At 41.6% G+C, this 17,019-nt stretch overlaps 1 protein-coding gene across 2 annotated transcripts in view; it reads left to right on the top strand.

The window, feature by feature from the left end:
• Window positions 1-516: 516 nt before the first annotated feature.
• The window catches only part of LOC139387769 (solute carrier family 12 member 2-like), a 133,877-nt gene continuing 117,374 nt past the window's right edge, over window positions 517-17,019 (top strand). For both annotated transcript variants that reach the window (XM_071134007.1, XM_071134006.1), the window contains exon 1: window positions 517-1,498. In XM_071134007.1, the coding sequence (XP_070990108.1) occupies window positions 953-1,498 (546 nt within the window). In that variant the 5' untranslated portion in view covers window positions 517-952. The remainder of the gene's footprint in view (window positions 1,499-17,019) is intronic.

Genomic DNA, 17,019 nt, shown 5'->3' with positions numbered 1-17,019 from the left:
CACATCTGCCAAGTAGTATATCTTTTCATAAATTAAATTGGAAAAATAAGCCACACATGACTAACTACACCATAATGATATGTTTGACTATTAAAGTAACTTTGAACTGAAAAAAAGTATCTGACTCAAATTATTACATAGCAATAAGATCAGGCAAAATTCTACGTTTTTTTCTGGACATCCTGTCAATTACACTGTATGAATTGACACTACTTCAAACTTGTAATAGTTTCTATCACAATGTATGGTAGGCAACTTTAATTTAATGGTCATCTTTTTGGTTGCTTTTTTGATTGCATAACTTTTTCTCCACCGCAACTACAGACGTTAAATGTTTCTGGTACATCCTTTACATAAGGAAACATTTTAAATAACACGCCTTCCCCTTTTTCCCTTTAAAAAAGGATGAGCTGAAATCTCGCGAGCTCTACCCCCCGTTTGGAACTCATGCTACCAGTCGGTATCTGAATGCCTTACTGCAGTGTCTATTGTAGCGAGGATGCAATGGGAGTCTAGGGGGAGTTGCACCAAGGTCAATGCAGCATCCACTCTAAAACATAACACCGCGGATTTGATTCACTTTCGTACAAGTGTGCTGAAAGCGAGAGGACCGTGAAGCGTTTTGAAGATTCGTTTGCCAGGGCTGAAAGTTGATGCCTTTTTCCTCTGTAGTGTATATAACGTTAGTGAGGCAACTAGCAAGCCATCCTTCTCCATTCGTAGCTCTCTGGACTACCTTTTTCTCAATTCGGATGCACTGCGTTTCTGTTGGAGCGAATATCCAAACGGTCTTCCTCCACTTGGGTGGTATCAAGAGTGTTCGCTAACTTTATGTCGGAAATAATTTGGTTTTAGCAGCAGTGTAGCTTTGCTATTGTACACGAGTTGTGCTGGACATTTAGCTAGCTAGGTTTGTCTCTGCAAGCTCGTCCATTCATCAGTAATATTTGCAATGTCAGCGCCATACTCCACGCCTCCCGTTCAGGAAGAGAAACAGGCGCCAGAAATTGAGGGACTGACCGTGGATACAGGTTTGGAGCCCGCCGGCCCGACATCCAGCTCGAGTCGGTTCCAGGTGGACCTAGTGGCTGAAGCAGCCAGCGCCGCTGATAAAACGCCCAGCACGGATTCCACGCTTGCATCTGGCGACAAAGCCACCCCCGAAGGTCCGGAGCCAGCGGCGGGTGGTGAGGCAAAAGGCCGGTTCCGAGTGGTGAACTTTATGGATCCCAGTGGAGCGAGCCCACCAGAAGTAGTGCCCGCTGAAGGCTTCCAGAATGGAGACACCGTAATGAGCGAGGGCAGCCTGCATTCTTCGACAGGAGGCCAGCATCACTACCACTACGACACCCATACAAACACCTATTACCTGAGGACTTTTGGCCACAACACCATCGATGCTGTGCCTAACATAGATTTCTACCGGCAAAGTGCTGCTCCGCTGGGGGACAAGCTGATAAGACCCACCCTTTCGGAGCTGCACGACGAACTTGACAAGGTAAGCAACCGCGAATGTATGTTTTTGAAACGGACGCTAGAGCCATAGCGCCTGCTTGGACAGATGCTGCGTTCATAACAGCTGGGAACTGCGACATCTCCGACTTCCGTGCGTTCACGACAACTGGGGGAAAAACGAGCTCCGACTGCGAACATATGTTTTGAATGGTCAAGCAACTCGGAATTCCGAGGCGGGAAACCTCTTTCCAGAGCTACGACTCTCCGATCTGAAGATCACCGAAGTCATGATTCGACCTCGTTTTTCTTCCGATTTCGCAGTTGTCTTGAAAGCAACTTTCTTTTTGCTAGCCAGCTTTCTGTATTTAGTTGTAATTTTGACATTGTTGCGGTCAATCCTATATTGTTTAGTGGCTCATTTTGCCTAACATTGGTGAGAAGTCAATGTGTGAAAAGGAGTTTTGCGCATAGAAACTCGTGTGAATAGGATACACCTATTCTTTGTACTTGAATAGTGTGAGTTTTTGGATTAGAGGTCAACTGTTTATGATTTTTCAACTCCGATTACGATTATTGGAGGACTAAAAAAAGCCGATACCGATTAATCAGCCAATTTGTATTTATATATTTGTAATGACAATTACAGCAATACTGAATGAATGAATTAACAATAAACACTTATTTTATAAAATCTATTTAGTCTCAAAAAAATTATGAAACATGATCAATTTGGTTTAAATAATGCAAAAACAGTGTTTGAGAAGAAACTAAAAGGACAATATGTGCCATGTAAGAAAGCTAACGTTTAAGTTCCTTGCTCAGAACATTTTTTTTTATTTAACCTTTATTTAACTAGGCAAGTCAGTTAAGAACAAATTCTTATTTTCAATGACGGCCTAGGAACAGTGGGTTTAACTGCCTGTTCAGGGGCAGAACGACAGAATTGTACCTTGTCAGCTCGGGGATGTGAACTTCCGGTTATTAGTCCAACGCTCTAACCACTAGGCTACCCTGCCGCCCCAACATGAGAACATATGGTGGTGGTTCAATATTCCCAGTTCTTCAATATTCCCCGTTAAGTTTTAGGTTGTAGTTATTATAGGAATTATGACGTGTTAACTATTTCTCTCTATACCATTTGTATTTCATATATCTTTGACTATTGGATGTTCTTATAGGCACTTTAGTATTGCCAGCCTAATCTCGGGAGTTGATTAGGCTTGAAGTCATAAACAGCGCTGTGCTTCAAGCATAAGAGCTGCTGGCAAACTCAGTAAAGTGCTATTTTAATGAATGCTTACGAGCCTGCTGCTGCCTACAACCGCTCTATCAAATATCAAATCATAGACTTAATAATAATATAATAAATACACAGAAATACGAGCCTTATGTCATTAATATGGTCAAAACTGGAAACTATCATTTTGAAAACAAAACGTTTATTCTTCCAATGAAGCGTTACGTATTTTATCGAACGGGTGGCATCTCTAAGTCTAAATATTGCTGTTACGTTGCACAATCTTCAATGTTATGTCATAATTATGTAAAATTCTGTCAAATGAATTAGTCTTTGTTAGGAAGAAATGGTCTTCCCACAGTTCGCAACGAGCCAGGCGGCCCAAAATGCTGCATATACAAATGTAGTTATATAGCCCTTCGTACATCAGCTGATATCTCAAAGTGCTGTACAGAAACCCAGCCTAAAAACCCAAACAGCAAGCAATGCAGGTGTAGAAGCACGGTGGCTAGGAAAAACTCCCTAGAAAGGCCAAAACCTAGGAAGAAACCTAGAGAGGAACCAGGCTATGAGGGGTGGCCAGTCCTCTTCTGGCTGTGCCGGGTGGAGATTATAACATGGCCAAGATGTTCAAATGTTCATAAATGACCAGCATGGTCGAATAATAATAAGGCAGAACAGTTGAAACTGGAGCAGCAGCACGGCCAGGTGGACTGGGGACAGCAAGGAGTCATCATGCCAGATAGTCCTGAGGCATGGTCGTAGGGTTCAGGTCCTCCGAGAGAGAGAAAGAAAGAGAAAATTAGAGAGAGTACACTTAAATTCACACAGGACACCGAATAGGACAGGAGAAGTACTCCAGATAAAACAAACTGACCCCAGCCCCCCGACACACAAACTACTGCAGCATAAATACTGGAGGCTGAGACAGAAGGGGTCAGGAGACACTGTGGCCCCATCCGAGGACACCCCCAGACAGGGCCAAACAGGAAGGATATAACCCCACCCACTTTGCCAAAGCACAGCCCCCACACCACTAGAGGGATATCTTCAACCACCAACTTACCATCCTGAGACAAGGCTGAGTATAGCCCACAAAGATCTCCGCCACGGCACAACCCAAGGGGAGGCGCCAACCCAGACAGGATGATCACATCAGTGACTCAACCCACTCAGGTGACGCAGGTGAGAGAGCCCCAGTAAGCCAGTGACTCAGCCCCTGTAATAGGGTTAGAGGCAGAGAATCCCAGTGGAAAGAGGGGAACCGGCCAGGCAGAGACCAAATCAGAGAGATAGGTAGGAGCAAGCCCATGTAATGCTTTGTAGGTTAGCAGTAAAACCTTGAAATCAGCCCTTGCTTTGACAGGAAGCCAGTGTAGGGAGGCTAGCACTGGAGTAATATAATCACATTTTTTGGTTCTAGTCAGGATTCTAGCAGCCGTATTTAGCACTAACTGAAGTTTATTTAGTGCTTTATCCGGGTAGCTGGAAAGTAGAGCATTGCAGTAGTCTAACCTAGAAGTGACAAAAGCATGGAATAATTTTTCTGCATCATTTTTGGACAGAAAGTTTCTGATTTTTGCAATGTTACGTAGATGGAAAAAAGCTGTCCTTGAAATGGTCTTGATATGTTCTTCAAAAGAGAGAGCAGGGTCCAGAGTAATGCCGAGGTCCTTCACAGTTTTATTTGAGACGACTGTACAACCATTAAGATTAATTGTCAGATTCAACAGAAGATCTTTGTTTCTTGGGACCTAGAACAAGCATCTCTGTTTTGTCCGAGTTTAAAAGTAGAAAGTTTGCACCCATCCACTTCCTTATGTCTGAAACACAGGCTTCTAGCGAGGGCAATTTTGGGGCTTCACCATGATTCATTGAAATGTACAGCTGTGTGTCATCCGCATAGCAGTGAAAGTTAACATTATGTTTTCGAATGACATCCCCAAGAGGTAAAATATATAGTGAAAAACAATAGTGGTCCTAAAACGGAACCTTGAGGAACACCGAAATTTACAGTTGATTTGTCAGAGGACAAACCATTCACAGAGACAAACTGATATCTTTCCGACAGGTAAGATCTAAACCAGGCCAGAACTTGTCCGTGTAGACCAATTTGGGTTTCCAATCTCTCCAAAAGAATGTGGTGATCGATGGTATCAAAAGCAGCACTAAGGTCTAGGAGCACAAGGACAGATGCAGAGCCTCGGTCTGATGCCATTAAAAGGTAATTTACCACCTTCACAAGTGCAGTCTCAGTGCTATGATGGGGTCTAAAACCAGACTAAAGCATTTCGTATACATTGTTTGTCTTCAGGAAGGCAGTGAGTTGCTGCGCAACAGCCTTTTAAAAAAAAAATAGAGGGGAATGGAAGATTCGATATAGGCCGATAGTTTTTGATATTTTCTGGGTCAAGATTTGGCTTTTTCAAGAGAGGCTTTATTACTGCCACTTTTAGTGAGTTTGGTACACATCCGGTGGCTAGAGAGCCGTTTATTATGTTCAACATAGGGGGGCCAAGCACAGGAAGCAGCTCTTTCAGTAGTTTAGTTGGAATAGGGTCCAGTATGAAGCGTGAAGGTTTAGAGGCCATGATTATTTTCAGCATTGTGTCAAGAGATATAGTACTAAAACACTTGAGTGTCTCTCTTGATCCTAGGTCCTGGCAGAGTTGATGTGATATACCCTGACTCTGCTTGTGTAGAGTTGATGTGATATACCCTGACTCTGCTTGTGTAGAGTTGATGTTATATACCCTGACTCTGCTTGTGTAGAGTTGATGTTATATACCCTGACTCTGCTTGTGTAGAGTTGATGTTATATACCCTGACTCTGCTTGTGTAGAGTTGATGTGATATACCCTGACTCTGCTTGTGTAGAGTTGATGTTATATACCCTGACTCTGCTTGTGTAGAGTTGATGTGATATACCCTGACTCTGCTTGTGTAGAGTTGATGTTATATACCCTGACTCTGCTTGTGTAGAGTTGATGTTATATACCCTGACTCTGCTTGTGTAGAGTTGATGTGATATACCCTGACTCTGCTTGTGTAGAGTTGATGTTATATACCCTGACTCTGCTTGTGTAGAGTTGATGTTATATACCCTGACTCTGCTTGTGTAGAGTTGATGTTATATACCCTGACTCTGCTTGTGTAGAGTTGATGTTATATACCCTGACTCTGCTTGTGTAGAGTTGATGTTATATACCCTGACTCTGCTTGTACAAAGCGCAAGAGAAGTGACACAATTTCCCTAGTTAATATTGCCTGCTAACATGAATTTCTTGTAGCTAAACATGCAGGTTTAAAAAAATATTCTTCTGTGTATTGATTTTAAGAAAGGCATTGATGTTTATGGTTAGGTACATTTGTGCAACGATTGTGCTTTTTTCGCGACTGCGCTTTTGTTAAATCACCCATTTGGCGAATTTGAAGTAGGCTGTGATTTGATGATAAATTAACTGATTGATTCTATGCAACACAGGACAAGCTAGTTAACCTAGTAATATCATCAACCGTGTGTAGTTAACTAGTGATTATGTGAAGATTGATTGTTTTATTATAAGATAAGTTTTTAATGCTAGCTAGCAACTTACCGTGGCTCCTTACAGCCACAAGGTCCTTTTGACACTGCACTCACATAACAGGCGGTCAGCCTGCCACGCAGTCTCCTCGTGGATTGCATTGTAATAGGCCCTAATCCTCATCTAAAAAGGCTGATTACCGATTCTTATGGAAACTGAAAAATAGGCCCTAATTAATCGCCCTATGCTGAATTTTAAATCTGTCAACCTCTAATTTGGATATCAGCTTAAGCGGCGCAGAGAACGCACAGTTCAGCAAACAGAGTGAACGCTTTTTTTCACAAAGTAGGAAATAGTCACTACAGGAATTGACAATCAATAGGGTGTTTCACTTAGGCCTTAGCAGAAACACATTTGTTTACCTAGCAATATGTCTGTGTATCTGACAGTTCCCACTTGAGTAGGGTGACCACATTTAAAATACCCAGCTGACATCAAGATGATTTTGCAGGACAGTGTAGGCTACATTAATAAAAAGATATTCTGAAAATATTCAGACCCCTTCCCCTTTTCCACATTTTGTTACGTTAGAGCCAAAAATGTATTACATTTTTTTTGACCTCATCACACACAATACTCCAGAATGACAAAGCGAAAAGAGGTTTTTAGACATTTTTGCAAATGTATTAAAAATTAACATAAGTATTTTAGACCCTTTGCTATCAGACTCAATTGAGCTCAGGTGCATCATGTTTCCATTGATCATGCTTGATGTTTCTACAACTTGATTGGAGTCCACCTGTGGTTAGGGCTGTTAAGGTGACCGTATTACTGCCACATTGTCATGAAGGCAGTCAAATTTCACGTAACCGTTTAGTTGCGCTAATTGGGCAAATCACTTGTGAATGATTCTCAGCATAAGGCAAGAAACAAAGCCTTTTTCGAATCACAGTCACACACCCCATGTAGCCTAGCCCATTGGCCTATATGTTTTGATAAGGTTAGTATCACACCTCATGTAGTCTAGCCCATAGTCCTATAAGGTTTGTATCACACCTCATGTAGCCTAGCCCATAGGCCTATATGTTTTAATAAGGTTAGTATCACACCTCATGTAGCCTAGCCTCCAACACTACTCAACAAATTGGATGCAGTCTATCACAGTGCCATCCGTTTTGTCACCAAAGCCCCATATACTACCCACCACTGTGACCTGTATGCTCTTGTTGGCTGGCCCTCGCTTCATACTCGTCGACAAACCCACTGGCTCCAGGTCATCTACAAGTCTCTGCTGGGTAAAGCCCTTCCATTATCACAGCTCACTGGCCACCATAGCAGCATCCACCTGTAGCACGCGCTCCAGCAGGTATATCTCACGGGTCACCCCAAAGCCAATTCTTCCTTTGGCCACCTCTCCTTCCAGTTCTCTGCTGCCAATGACTGGAACGAACTCTAAAAATCATTAAAGCTAGAGACTCTTACCTCCCTCGCTAGCTTTAAGCAACAGCTGTCAGAGCAGCTCACAGATCACTGCACCTATTATGGGAAGCTTGTGAAAGGCTACCTGAAACATTTGACCCAAGTTAAACAATTTAAAGGCAATGCTACCAAATACTAATTGAGTGTATGTAAACTTCTGACCCCCTGGGAATGTGATGAAGGAAATTAAAAGCTGAAATAAATCACTCTCATTACTCTGACATTTCACATTCTTAAGATAGTGGTGATCCCAACTGACCTAAGACAGAATTTTTACTAGGATTAAGTGTCAGGAATTGTGAAAAACTGAGTTTAAAATGTGTTTGGCTAAGGTCTATGTAAACTTCCGACTTCAACTGTATTTACCAGCCCTCTGGTTTACCTATGTCTGAGAAACTTTTTCCTGTCTCCCAGTGTGTGTGCAGGTCTCTTGGAGCCAAGAGGATAGATAGATGAGCTGCGAGATCAAATATGTTTTCTATCTGTTCTGATGTACGCCATCTGATGTACACTACTCATACTTAGTCACTCAAATCATTGTTGCTTTGGTTAAGCTATGCTGTAAGTTTTTTTTTCTATTGGCATTTGTTATTGGCTTGAAGACATTTTGCTTGGCTTTTGATGTGGTTGGTCAAGACACACCCACTTCCAGCTTTGATGTTAGACAACTTGTAATATTACCTTCTCAAATAGTTAATCCTGTCTTAATTTAGAGTACCTTATCTGACATTTTGACAGTGATTGTTTAAAAGGTGTATCATTTTAATGTCTAGTAGCCTATGGGTTTAGCAGAGTACTGATGTAGTCAGTTTACCATGACAAAGCAATCCCAGGCACACTGGCTAGTGTCCACAATGTCAGCCCTTTCATTTGGTCAGCAAATCTACGGAAATCCTTCTCTATTTGAAACACGCCCCTAATAATACCACAAACGTAGCTCTCAATTCCAGAGCATTTCTGCTTAGCATTGACACCATTTCCCTGGCATGCGCCTGGCATTGAGATGGCATGCCAGCCCTGTGCTCTCCTTATCGTTCTGTTCAACTTATTGGAAGACGGAGAAAAAAAACAACGGAAGGCCGCGTACCATGTTGACATTCCAGGGTCTGTTATGTCTCAGACATCATGGTAAGGAGGCGGGGGCCATTACCGACGGACACACGGGAAGACGCTCAAGTTTAACTGTCTTGACTCCATGTCTCCAGATGTGGTTTTTTTCCACATTCCATCAATGTCCTCTCAATCCCTACATTTTGGGTACTATTTTTTCTGTAATGTTCTTGTGGTGTCCATTCTAACTGCAAGTATGGGTGGAGACTATTCCCATATGGACCTGTAAGCCTATCAGCTTGTATATAGAGTACACAGTTATGATCTTCATAAGACATGTGGAACAGTATATTTAACTTAACATGATGAACAGCTTAACTCCTAAAGCAACAACCTGCAACATGTTAGCTTTTACTGTGTCCTTTTTAGGAAATTGTGTGCTCTTGTGACCCAGTATATAATAGACTACATGAGGAGTAATGGTTAATTCATTCCCCGACTGAAAATCTATTCTAGACAGTTTCCTACTATAGTAGTGCAACCTCCCCTCCTTAATTTCCACTATTGGTTTATACTGTTTGATCTGCGGTCGTCTCCTTTTCCCAGCTTTGATATGTATCCCAGCAGCACAACACATTACCATAGACATTTTGACATCCTGTTTTGAATATATGAACACGTCCCTCTTTCCTCCCTTTCTTGAAGTAGGTTAATGACTGATCTGCATGTGAATGAATAAGTGAAGGAAGGTGTCCATCCTATACTGCTTTCACCAATCCAACTCTTTCCAGATGTGTAAAAAGCGAGGACGTGTTGTTTTCTACTATTCCAAACGGCCTTAGTCAGCATATTGTTGAACTTGTCACTATTTTTGTCCTGGCGGCATCAGTTGAACATGTGGCATTTTTGGCCAAATGCCTGCATTTGTACATCGGCAGTTGTCAGTAACCGGACACTGGTAAAATATACTTTGACACATTGAATTTTGCCTTTGACTAGGCCTATAAATATAGATGTTACATTTTTCTGCATGTATGCACAGAAGGCTTAAGCCGAAGCTTAGCGACTAGAGGTAGACCGATTTTAATTGCCATGGCAGATTTCAAGTTTTCATAACAATCGGTAATCAGCCTTTTTGGATGCCGATTATGGCTGATTTACATTGCAATCCACGAGGAGACTGCGTGGCTGACCACCTGTTACGTGCATATAATCAATGCGGTGCCTGTTCATTTATCATCGAATCACAGCCTACTTCAACTTCACCAAACGGGTGCTGATTTAACAAAAGCGCATTTATGGAAAAAGCACTTACGTTGCACAAATGTACCTAACCATAAACATCAATACACAAAATAAATACACAAGTATATATATTTTAAACCTGCATATGTAGTTACAAGAAATGCATGTTAGCAGGCAATATTAACTTGGGGAAATGTTCATTTTCTCGCGCTCTGTGCAAGCAGAGTCCGGGTATATGCAGCAGTTTGGGCCGCCTGGCTCGTTGCGAACTGTGTAAAGACCATAATTAATTTGCCAGCATTTTACATAATTATGACATAAATTGAAGGTTGTGCAATGTAACACAAGTATTTAGACTTATGGATGCCACCCGATCGATAAAATAGGTAACTGTTCCGTATTTCACTGAATTAATAAATGTTTGGTTTTCAAAATGATAGTTTCCAGTTTTGACCATATTAATGACCTACGGCTCGCATTTCTGTGTGTTATTATGTTATAATTAAGTCTATGATTTGATAGAGCAGCCTGTCTGAGCGGTTGAACATCCAATAGTCAAAGGTACATGAAATACAAATGGTATAGAGAGAAATAGTCCTTTAATAACTACAACCTAAAACTGCTTAACTGGAAATATTGAAGACTCATGTTAAAAGGAACCACAAGCTTTCATATGTTCTGAGCAAGGAACTTAAACGTTATCTTTTTTACATGGCAATACTGCACTTTTACTTTCTTCTCCAACACTGTTTTTTGCATTATTTAAACCAAATATAACATGTTTCATTATTTATTTGAGACTAAATTGATTTTATTCATGTATTATATTAAGTTAAAATAAATGTTCATTCAGTATTTTTATGTATGCATGTGTATATATACACACGCACATACAGTGGGGCAAAAAAGTATTTAGTCAGCCACCAATTGTGCAAGTTCTCCCACTTAAAAAGATGAGAGGCCTGTAATTTTCATCATAGGTACACTTCAACTATGACAGACAAAATGAGGGAAAAAATCCAGAAAATCACATTGTAGGATTTTTAATGAATTTATTTGCAAATTATGGTGGAAAATAAGTATTTGGTCAACTACAAACAAGCAAGATTTCTGGCTCTCACAGACGTGTAACTTCTTCTTTAAGAGGCTCCTCTGTCCTCCACTTGTTACCTGTATTAATGGCACCTGTTTGAACTTGTTATCAGTATAAAAGACACCTGTCCACAACCTCAAACAGTCACACTCCAAACTCCACTATGACCAAGACCAAAGAGCTGTCAAAGGACACCAGAAACAAAATTGTAGACCTGCACCAGGCTGGGAAGACTGCATCTGCAATAGGTAAGCAGCTTGGTTTGAAGAAATCAACTGTGGGAGCAATTATTAGGAAATGGAAGACATACAAGACCACTGATAATCTCCCTCTATCTGGGGCTCCACGCAAGATCTCACCCCATTGGGTCAAAATGATCACAAGAATGGTGAGCAAAAATCCCAGAACCACACGGGGGGACCTAGTGAATGACCTACAGAGGGCTGGGACCAAAGTAACAAAGCCTACCATCAGTAACACACTACGCCGCCAGGGACTCAAATCCTGCAGTGCCAGACGTGTCCCCCTGCTTAAGCCAGTACATGTCCAGGCCCGTCTGAAGTTTGCTAGAGAGCATTTGGATGATCCAGAAGAAGATTGGGAGACTGTCATATGGTCAGATGAAACCAAAATATAACTTTTTGGTAAAAACTCAACTTGCCGTGTTTGGAGGACAAAGAATGCTGAGTTGCATCCAAAGAACACCATACCTACTGTGAAGCATGGGGGTGGAAACATCATGCTTTGGGGCTGTTTTTCTGCAAAGGGACCAGGATGACTGATCCGTGTAAAGGAAAGAATGAATGGGGCCATGTATCGTGAGATTTTGACTGAACCTCCTTCCATCAGCAAGGGCATTGAAGATGAAACGTAGCTGGGTCTTTCAGCATGACAATGATCCCAAACACACCGCCCGAGCAACGAAGGAGTGGCTTCGTAAGAAGCATTTCAAGGTCCTGGAGTGGCCTAGCCAGTCTCCAGATATCAACCCATAGAAAATCTTTGGAGGGAGTTGAAAGTCTGTGTTGCCTAGCAACAGCCCCAAATACTTATTTTCCACCATCATTTGCAAATAAATTTATAAAAAATCCTACAATGTGATTTTCTGGATTTTTTTTCTCATTTTGTCTGTCATAGTTGAAGTGTACCTATGATGAAAATGACAGGCCTCATCTTTTTAAGTGGGAGAACTTGCACAATTGGTGGCTGACTAAATACTTTTTTGCCCCACTGTATATGGTCCGATTGTAATCGGTATCTGCTTTTTTTGGTCCTCCCAATAATTAATAAAATGTGTATGTATGCATGCATGTGCGCACACACAATTATTGGAGGACCAAAAAAGCAGATACCGATTTAAAATAGGACCGTGTGTGTGCACATTTTTTTTTAATGTATCTGCTTTTTTGTGGTCCTCCAATAATCGGTATCGGCGTTTAAAAATCATAATCGGTCGACCTCTATTACAGACTTTAGAAAATGAAAATAGCATAAAGTAAGGCCAACCCCTCCTATGCTCCTACCCATCGATTGGTATCAAGAGGGCGACAGTGTTCAGACAGCCATGGTTTTAATGAAAAGTAGCACCTAATGGTCCAATGCCATGTAGTTGGAAGAGCAGCCCTATTGTATGCAGATGGACTATATTAAACTTATTTTACCACCTTAGAATGACTTGTATTGATACTCATAGTATAACATAATTGTCCACATGCCTTATGTTCTAGTCAATCAACATCAATGATTCCTGCCCCTTCTTGCTATGTTTTATTTCCTCTTTCGCTGTGTGCCACAGAGGCTTTCAAATTCAGTCAGTTCGTGCCTGTCGCTTCAAAGTCGAGGTCCCACTACTACCATGGAAATGTTTTTCCCTTTTATCAGTAGAGCGAGCTAAGGATTGAAACCGCAAAATGGAAATTCCAGTGCAGCCAATCAATCTGTGCCTGTGGACCAATTAGCCATTGTTAGTGTTGCTAAAAGGGGACTTGTCAAGTGATAGACTGCAAAGTTACCTGACCATTGCTAGGCACACAGGCTCCGTTCCACACACAAACTCTGTGACGCAACCAATGGCCGTTGCAGATTCCATTGAAAATGAATAAAAAGGGGCATCATTCTCCATTTGTAATGTGGCCCTTTTCTGATATTGCTGCTGACACCCATTTCTTTGGGTGGGGTACATTGTAGCCTTCACTGTTCTTATTGGGCCTTGAACCCATTACCCAGCAGTAGCAGCAATAGCCGCATGCGACTTGTTATATTGACCAGCCAGAGTAGAAACCCTGACAGGGCAGATTTATTCAGTGCCGGGCGGCCAAGCGGAAGTGGATTGTGGTGTTATATATTGACGTCTTCCTGTTGCCACTACAGTTGGGGGCTCAAAGTTGACGAGAGCCCAAACAGGCCAGCTAACTTCCTACTATAGTATGAGTCAGTACTGTGTGGCTTCTTGGTCTTAGTAGTGGGGGACCAGGCATGGAGTAGACATGTCTGCCTGTAATATCTATTTATGTCCCAGTTAGATGTTTTAATGCAATTTGAACACACGGCCCAGAGAAAAGAGAACACCGTTTACAGTAAGTAAGCCTTTGGTATTGGCTAACCTTTGTCAATGTTTAAAGCCTTTGGATGCAATTACCTTATTGCTCTGATTACAACTTCTTGAGTGTTTCTATGAAGGTCAAGTGGTGTACAAAGTCTGCAAAATGCCCATGCCATCACTCTGTTACAATGCAATTACAATCAATCATGTCAGCATGTGGCTTTTGTTCTCATACATTCTTTGGATGGTGATGCTGTGTGCCAATACTTTTGTGTTCCCTTTGGCTCATGTTGTTAGACACTGACCAATCCCTTTGGCAGTTAGTTAACGTAGTGCGAAGTCTTGACCCCCGTCAAGTCGGCAGGGCCTCTCTTTAAGAAGTGGCCAAATTAATAGAGCGTTGCTGACAGACTTGTGTCCCCCCCCCCCCCCCCCCCCCCCCCAGGGAATTCCCAGTCAGGCGTTTCCATGCTCGCAACTAGGAAGCCCTTGGTGGTGGGGAGACCACCCCAGGTGATGTGACACCCCACTCTTAACATTTTAAATATATTTTTTAATTGTATGCAGCCAAATGAATCCTATTCTGAATGATAGGATACTCCCTTATTTGAAATGATCAGTCTTCTGAAATTACATGGCCTTTTAAGTGTGACGATTTTGGTCACATTAGGCTTGGGCGGTATACCGGGGTATTTGGAAATAGTCAAGGGGATGGTTTTTTCAATACCATTTGAAACAATTTATTGAAAAACTTCCAAAATTGTCATTTGTAGCTACTTTAAGTAAATGCCTGCAGTCAACTTGTGAAAAACTTTAGACAGAGCAGATCACATTCTTCATTTTACCTGTCACGTTATTTAACATTACCGTTGTTCCCCAGAACAGTTGAGTGTTTGTAAAAAGCACAACAGGAGAAAGCGGGAGCATGTGAGTCCAGCTGTGTATTGACGGGTCGCATTTTAAATTGAAAGTCAAGTTTTTTTTTTTTTGCTTCAATAGTTGGGCAGCTACAGTTTTCTTTCACAGGAAATACATTAGTGCAACACATTCATCAGAAATTGCTTCATTTTCATTAGATGGCAACAAGTTCAACGCTATTTGACTGGCAACCACACAAGTAAATGAGCTTAGCCTTTTCATCTATTTTTGGCAAAAACGATGCATGGCCGTCATGTTTCTAATGTATCTCATAGAAGGAATGTTGCCAGCTACATTTCCTAATGTTTTGCTTAAATTTAATATTGCATTTTGCAGATAAAAGTAGGCTGGCTACACCAAGAAAAGTAACCGAGAAAAGTAGCTACAGATCAGAGTACTGAAATTACAATAAGAAGCATTTTAGATCTGTGTTTATAAAACGCGGCAGCGTAGCCTAGTGGTTAGAGTGTTGGGCTAGCAACCGAAAGGTTGCAAGTTCAAATCCCGAGTTAACAAATCTGTCATTCAGTTAACCCACTGTTCCTAGGCTGTCATTGAAAATAAGAATTTGATCCTAACTGTCTTGCCTAGTTAAAAAGGTAAAAAAAAATGATTTCTTTAAGCATAAAATAATGATGTGCTAATTCTTGGTAGTTATCCAAGTAAGTAGTGTTGTCACGATACCAAACAGAATGTAAGGAGCACCAGAAAGAGATTTTTGATATACACTAAAAAATATATATAAAACACAACATGTAAAGTTTTGGTTTCATGAGCAAAAATAAAAAATGCTCCATACGCACAAACTTGTCTCTCAAATTTTGTGAACACATTTGTTTACGTCCCTGTTAGTGACAGGTGTGGCATATCAAGAAGCTGATTAAACAGCATGATCATTACACAGGTGTACCTTGTGCTGGGGGCAATAAGGCCACTTTAAAATGTGCAGTTTTAGGACCTCCCGAGAGGTCTAAGGCACTGCATCTCAGTGCTAGAGACATCACACAGACCCGGGTTCGATCCCGGGCTGTATCACAACCGGCCATGATCGGGAGTCCCATATGACTGCACACAATTGGTCCAGTGTCGTCCGGATTATGGGATGGTTTGGCCGGGGGGGACTTTACTTGGGTCATCAAGTAGCGGGCTGTGGCGGGCTGGGAGCCTGCAGGCTGACCTCGGTCATCAGGTGAAAGGTGTTTCCTCCAACACATTGATGTGGCTGGCTTCGGGGTTAAGTGAGCAGGTGTTAAGATGCGTGGCTTGGCGGGTTATGTTTCGGAGGACACATGACTTGACCTTCGCCTTCCGAACCCGTTGGGGAGTTACAGAGATGAGACGATGGGAAATGGGGAGAAAAGGGGTGTAAAAAAAGTGCATTTTTTTTCTCCACAAAACCGCAGATGTTTTTAGGGGGTGCGCAATTCGCATGCTGACTACAGGAATGTCCAGAGCTTTTTCTTCTGTTGCCAGAGAATTTTATATTCATTTCTCTACCATAAGCTTCCTCCAATGTTGTTTCAGAGATTTTGGCAGCATGTCCATCTGGCCTCACAACTGCAGACCACGTGTAACCATGACAGCCCATGTGATGGTCATGTGAAATCCATAGATTTCATTTATTTGTTTTACCTTTATTTAACTAGGCAAGTCAGTTAAGAACACCTCTTGATACTAGCCATCCCGGATCCGGGATCGTGAATACAGCCTCAAGCTCATTACCATAACGCAACGTTAACTATTCATGAAAATCGCAAATGAAATGAATTAAATATGCTAGCTCTCAAGCTTAGCCTTTTGTTAACAACACTGTCATCTCAGATGATAGCAAAACAAGCATTTGTGTAACAGTGTTGATAGCTAGTGTAGCATTTAGCGTAGCATTGAGCGGGCAACATTTTCACAAAAACAAGAAAAGCAGTCAAATAAAATAATTTACCTTTGAAGAACTTCGGATGTTTTCAATGAGGAGACTCTCAGTTAGATAGCAAATGTTCAGTTTTTCCAAAAAGATTCTTTGTGTAGGAGAAATCGCTCCGTTTTGTTCAAAACCGAAAAAAAAGAAAATAAAATTCAGTCATCAAAACGCCAAACTTTTTTCCAAATTAACTCCATAATATCGACTGAAACATGGCAAACGTTGTTTAGAATCAATCCTCAAGGTGTTTTTCACATATCTCTTCGATGATATAACGTTCGTGGAAGTCTGCTCTCTCCTCTGAATCCCATGGAAGAATGCTTGCAGCTGAAGATTACGCACCAATTTCGACAAAGGACACCGGGCAGACACCTGGTAAATGTAGTCTCTTATGGCCAATCTTCCAATGAAATGCCTACAAATACGTCACAATGCTGCAGACACCTTAGGGAAACGGCAGAAAGTGTAGGCTTGTTCCTGGCGCATTCACAGCCATATAAGGAGACAATGGAAAACAGCGCCTCAGAAATTTTGTTCACTTCCTGTTTGAAGTTTCAT

The sequence above is a fragment of the Oncorhynchus clarkii genome, chromosome 29, assembly GCF_045791955.1.
Source record: "Oncorhynchus clarkii lewisi isolate Uvic-CL-2024 chromosome 29, UVic_Ocla_1.0, whole genome shotgun sequence".
In the NCBI taxonomy this organism is placed as follows: domain Eukaryota; kingdom Metazoa; phylum Chordata; class Actinopteri; order Salmoniformes; family Salmonidae; genus Oncorhynchus; species Oncorhynchus clarkii.
This window is presented reverse-complemented; position numbering and strand designations above follow the sequence as displayed.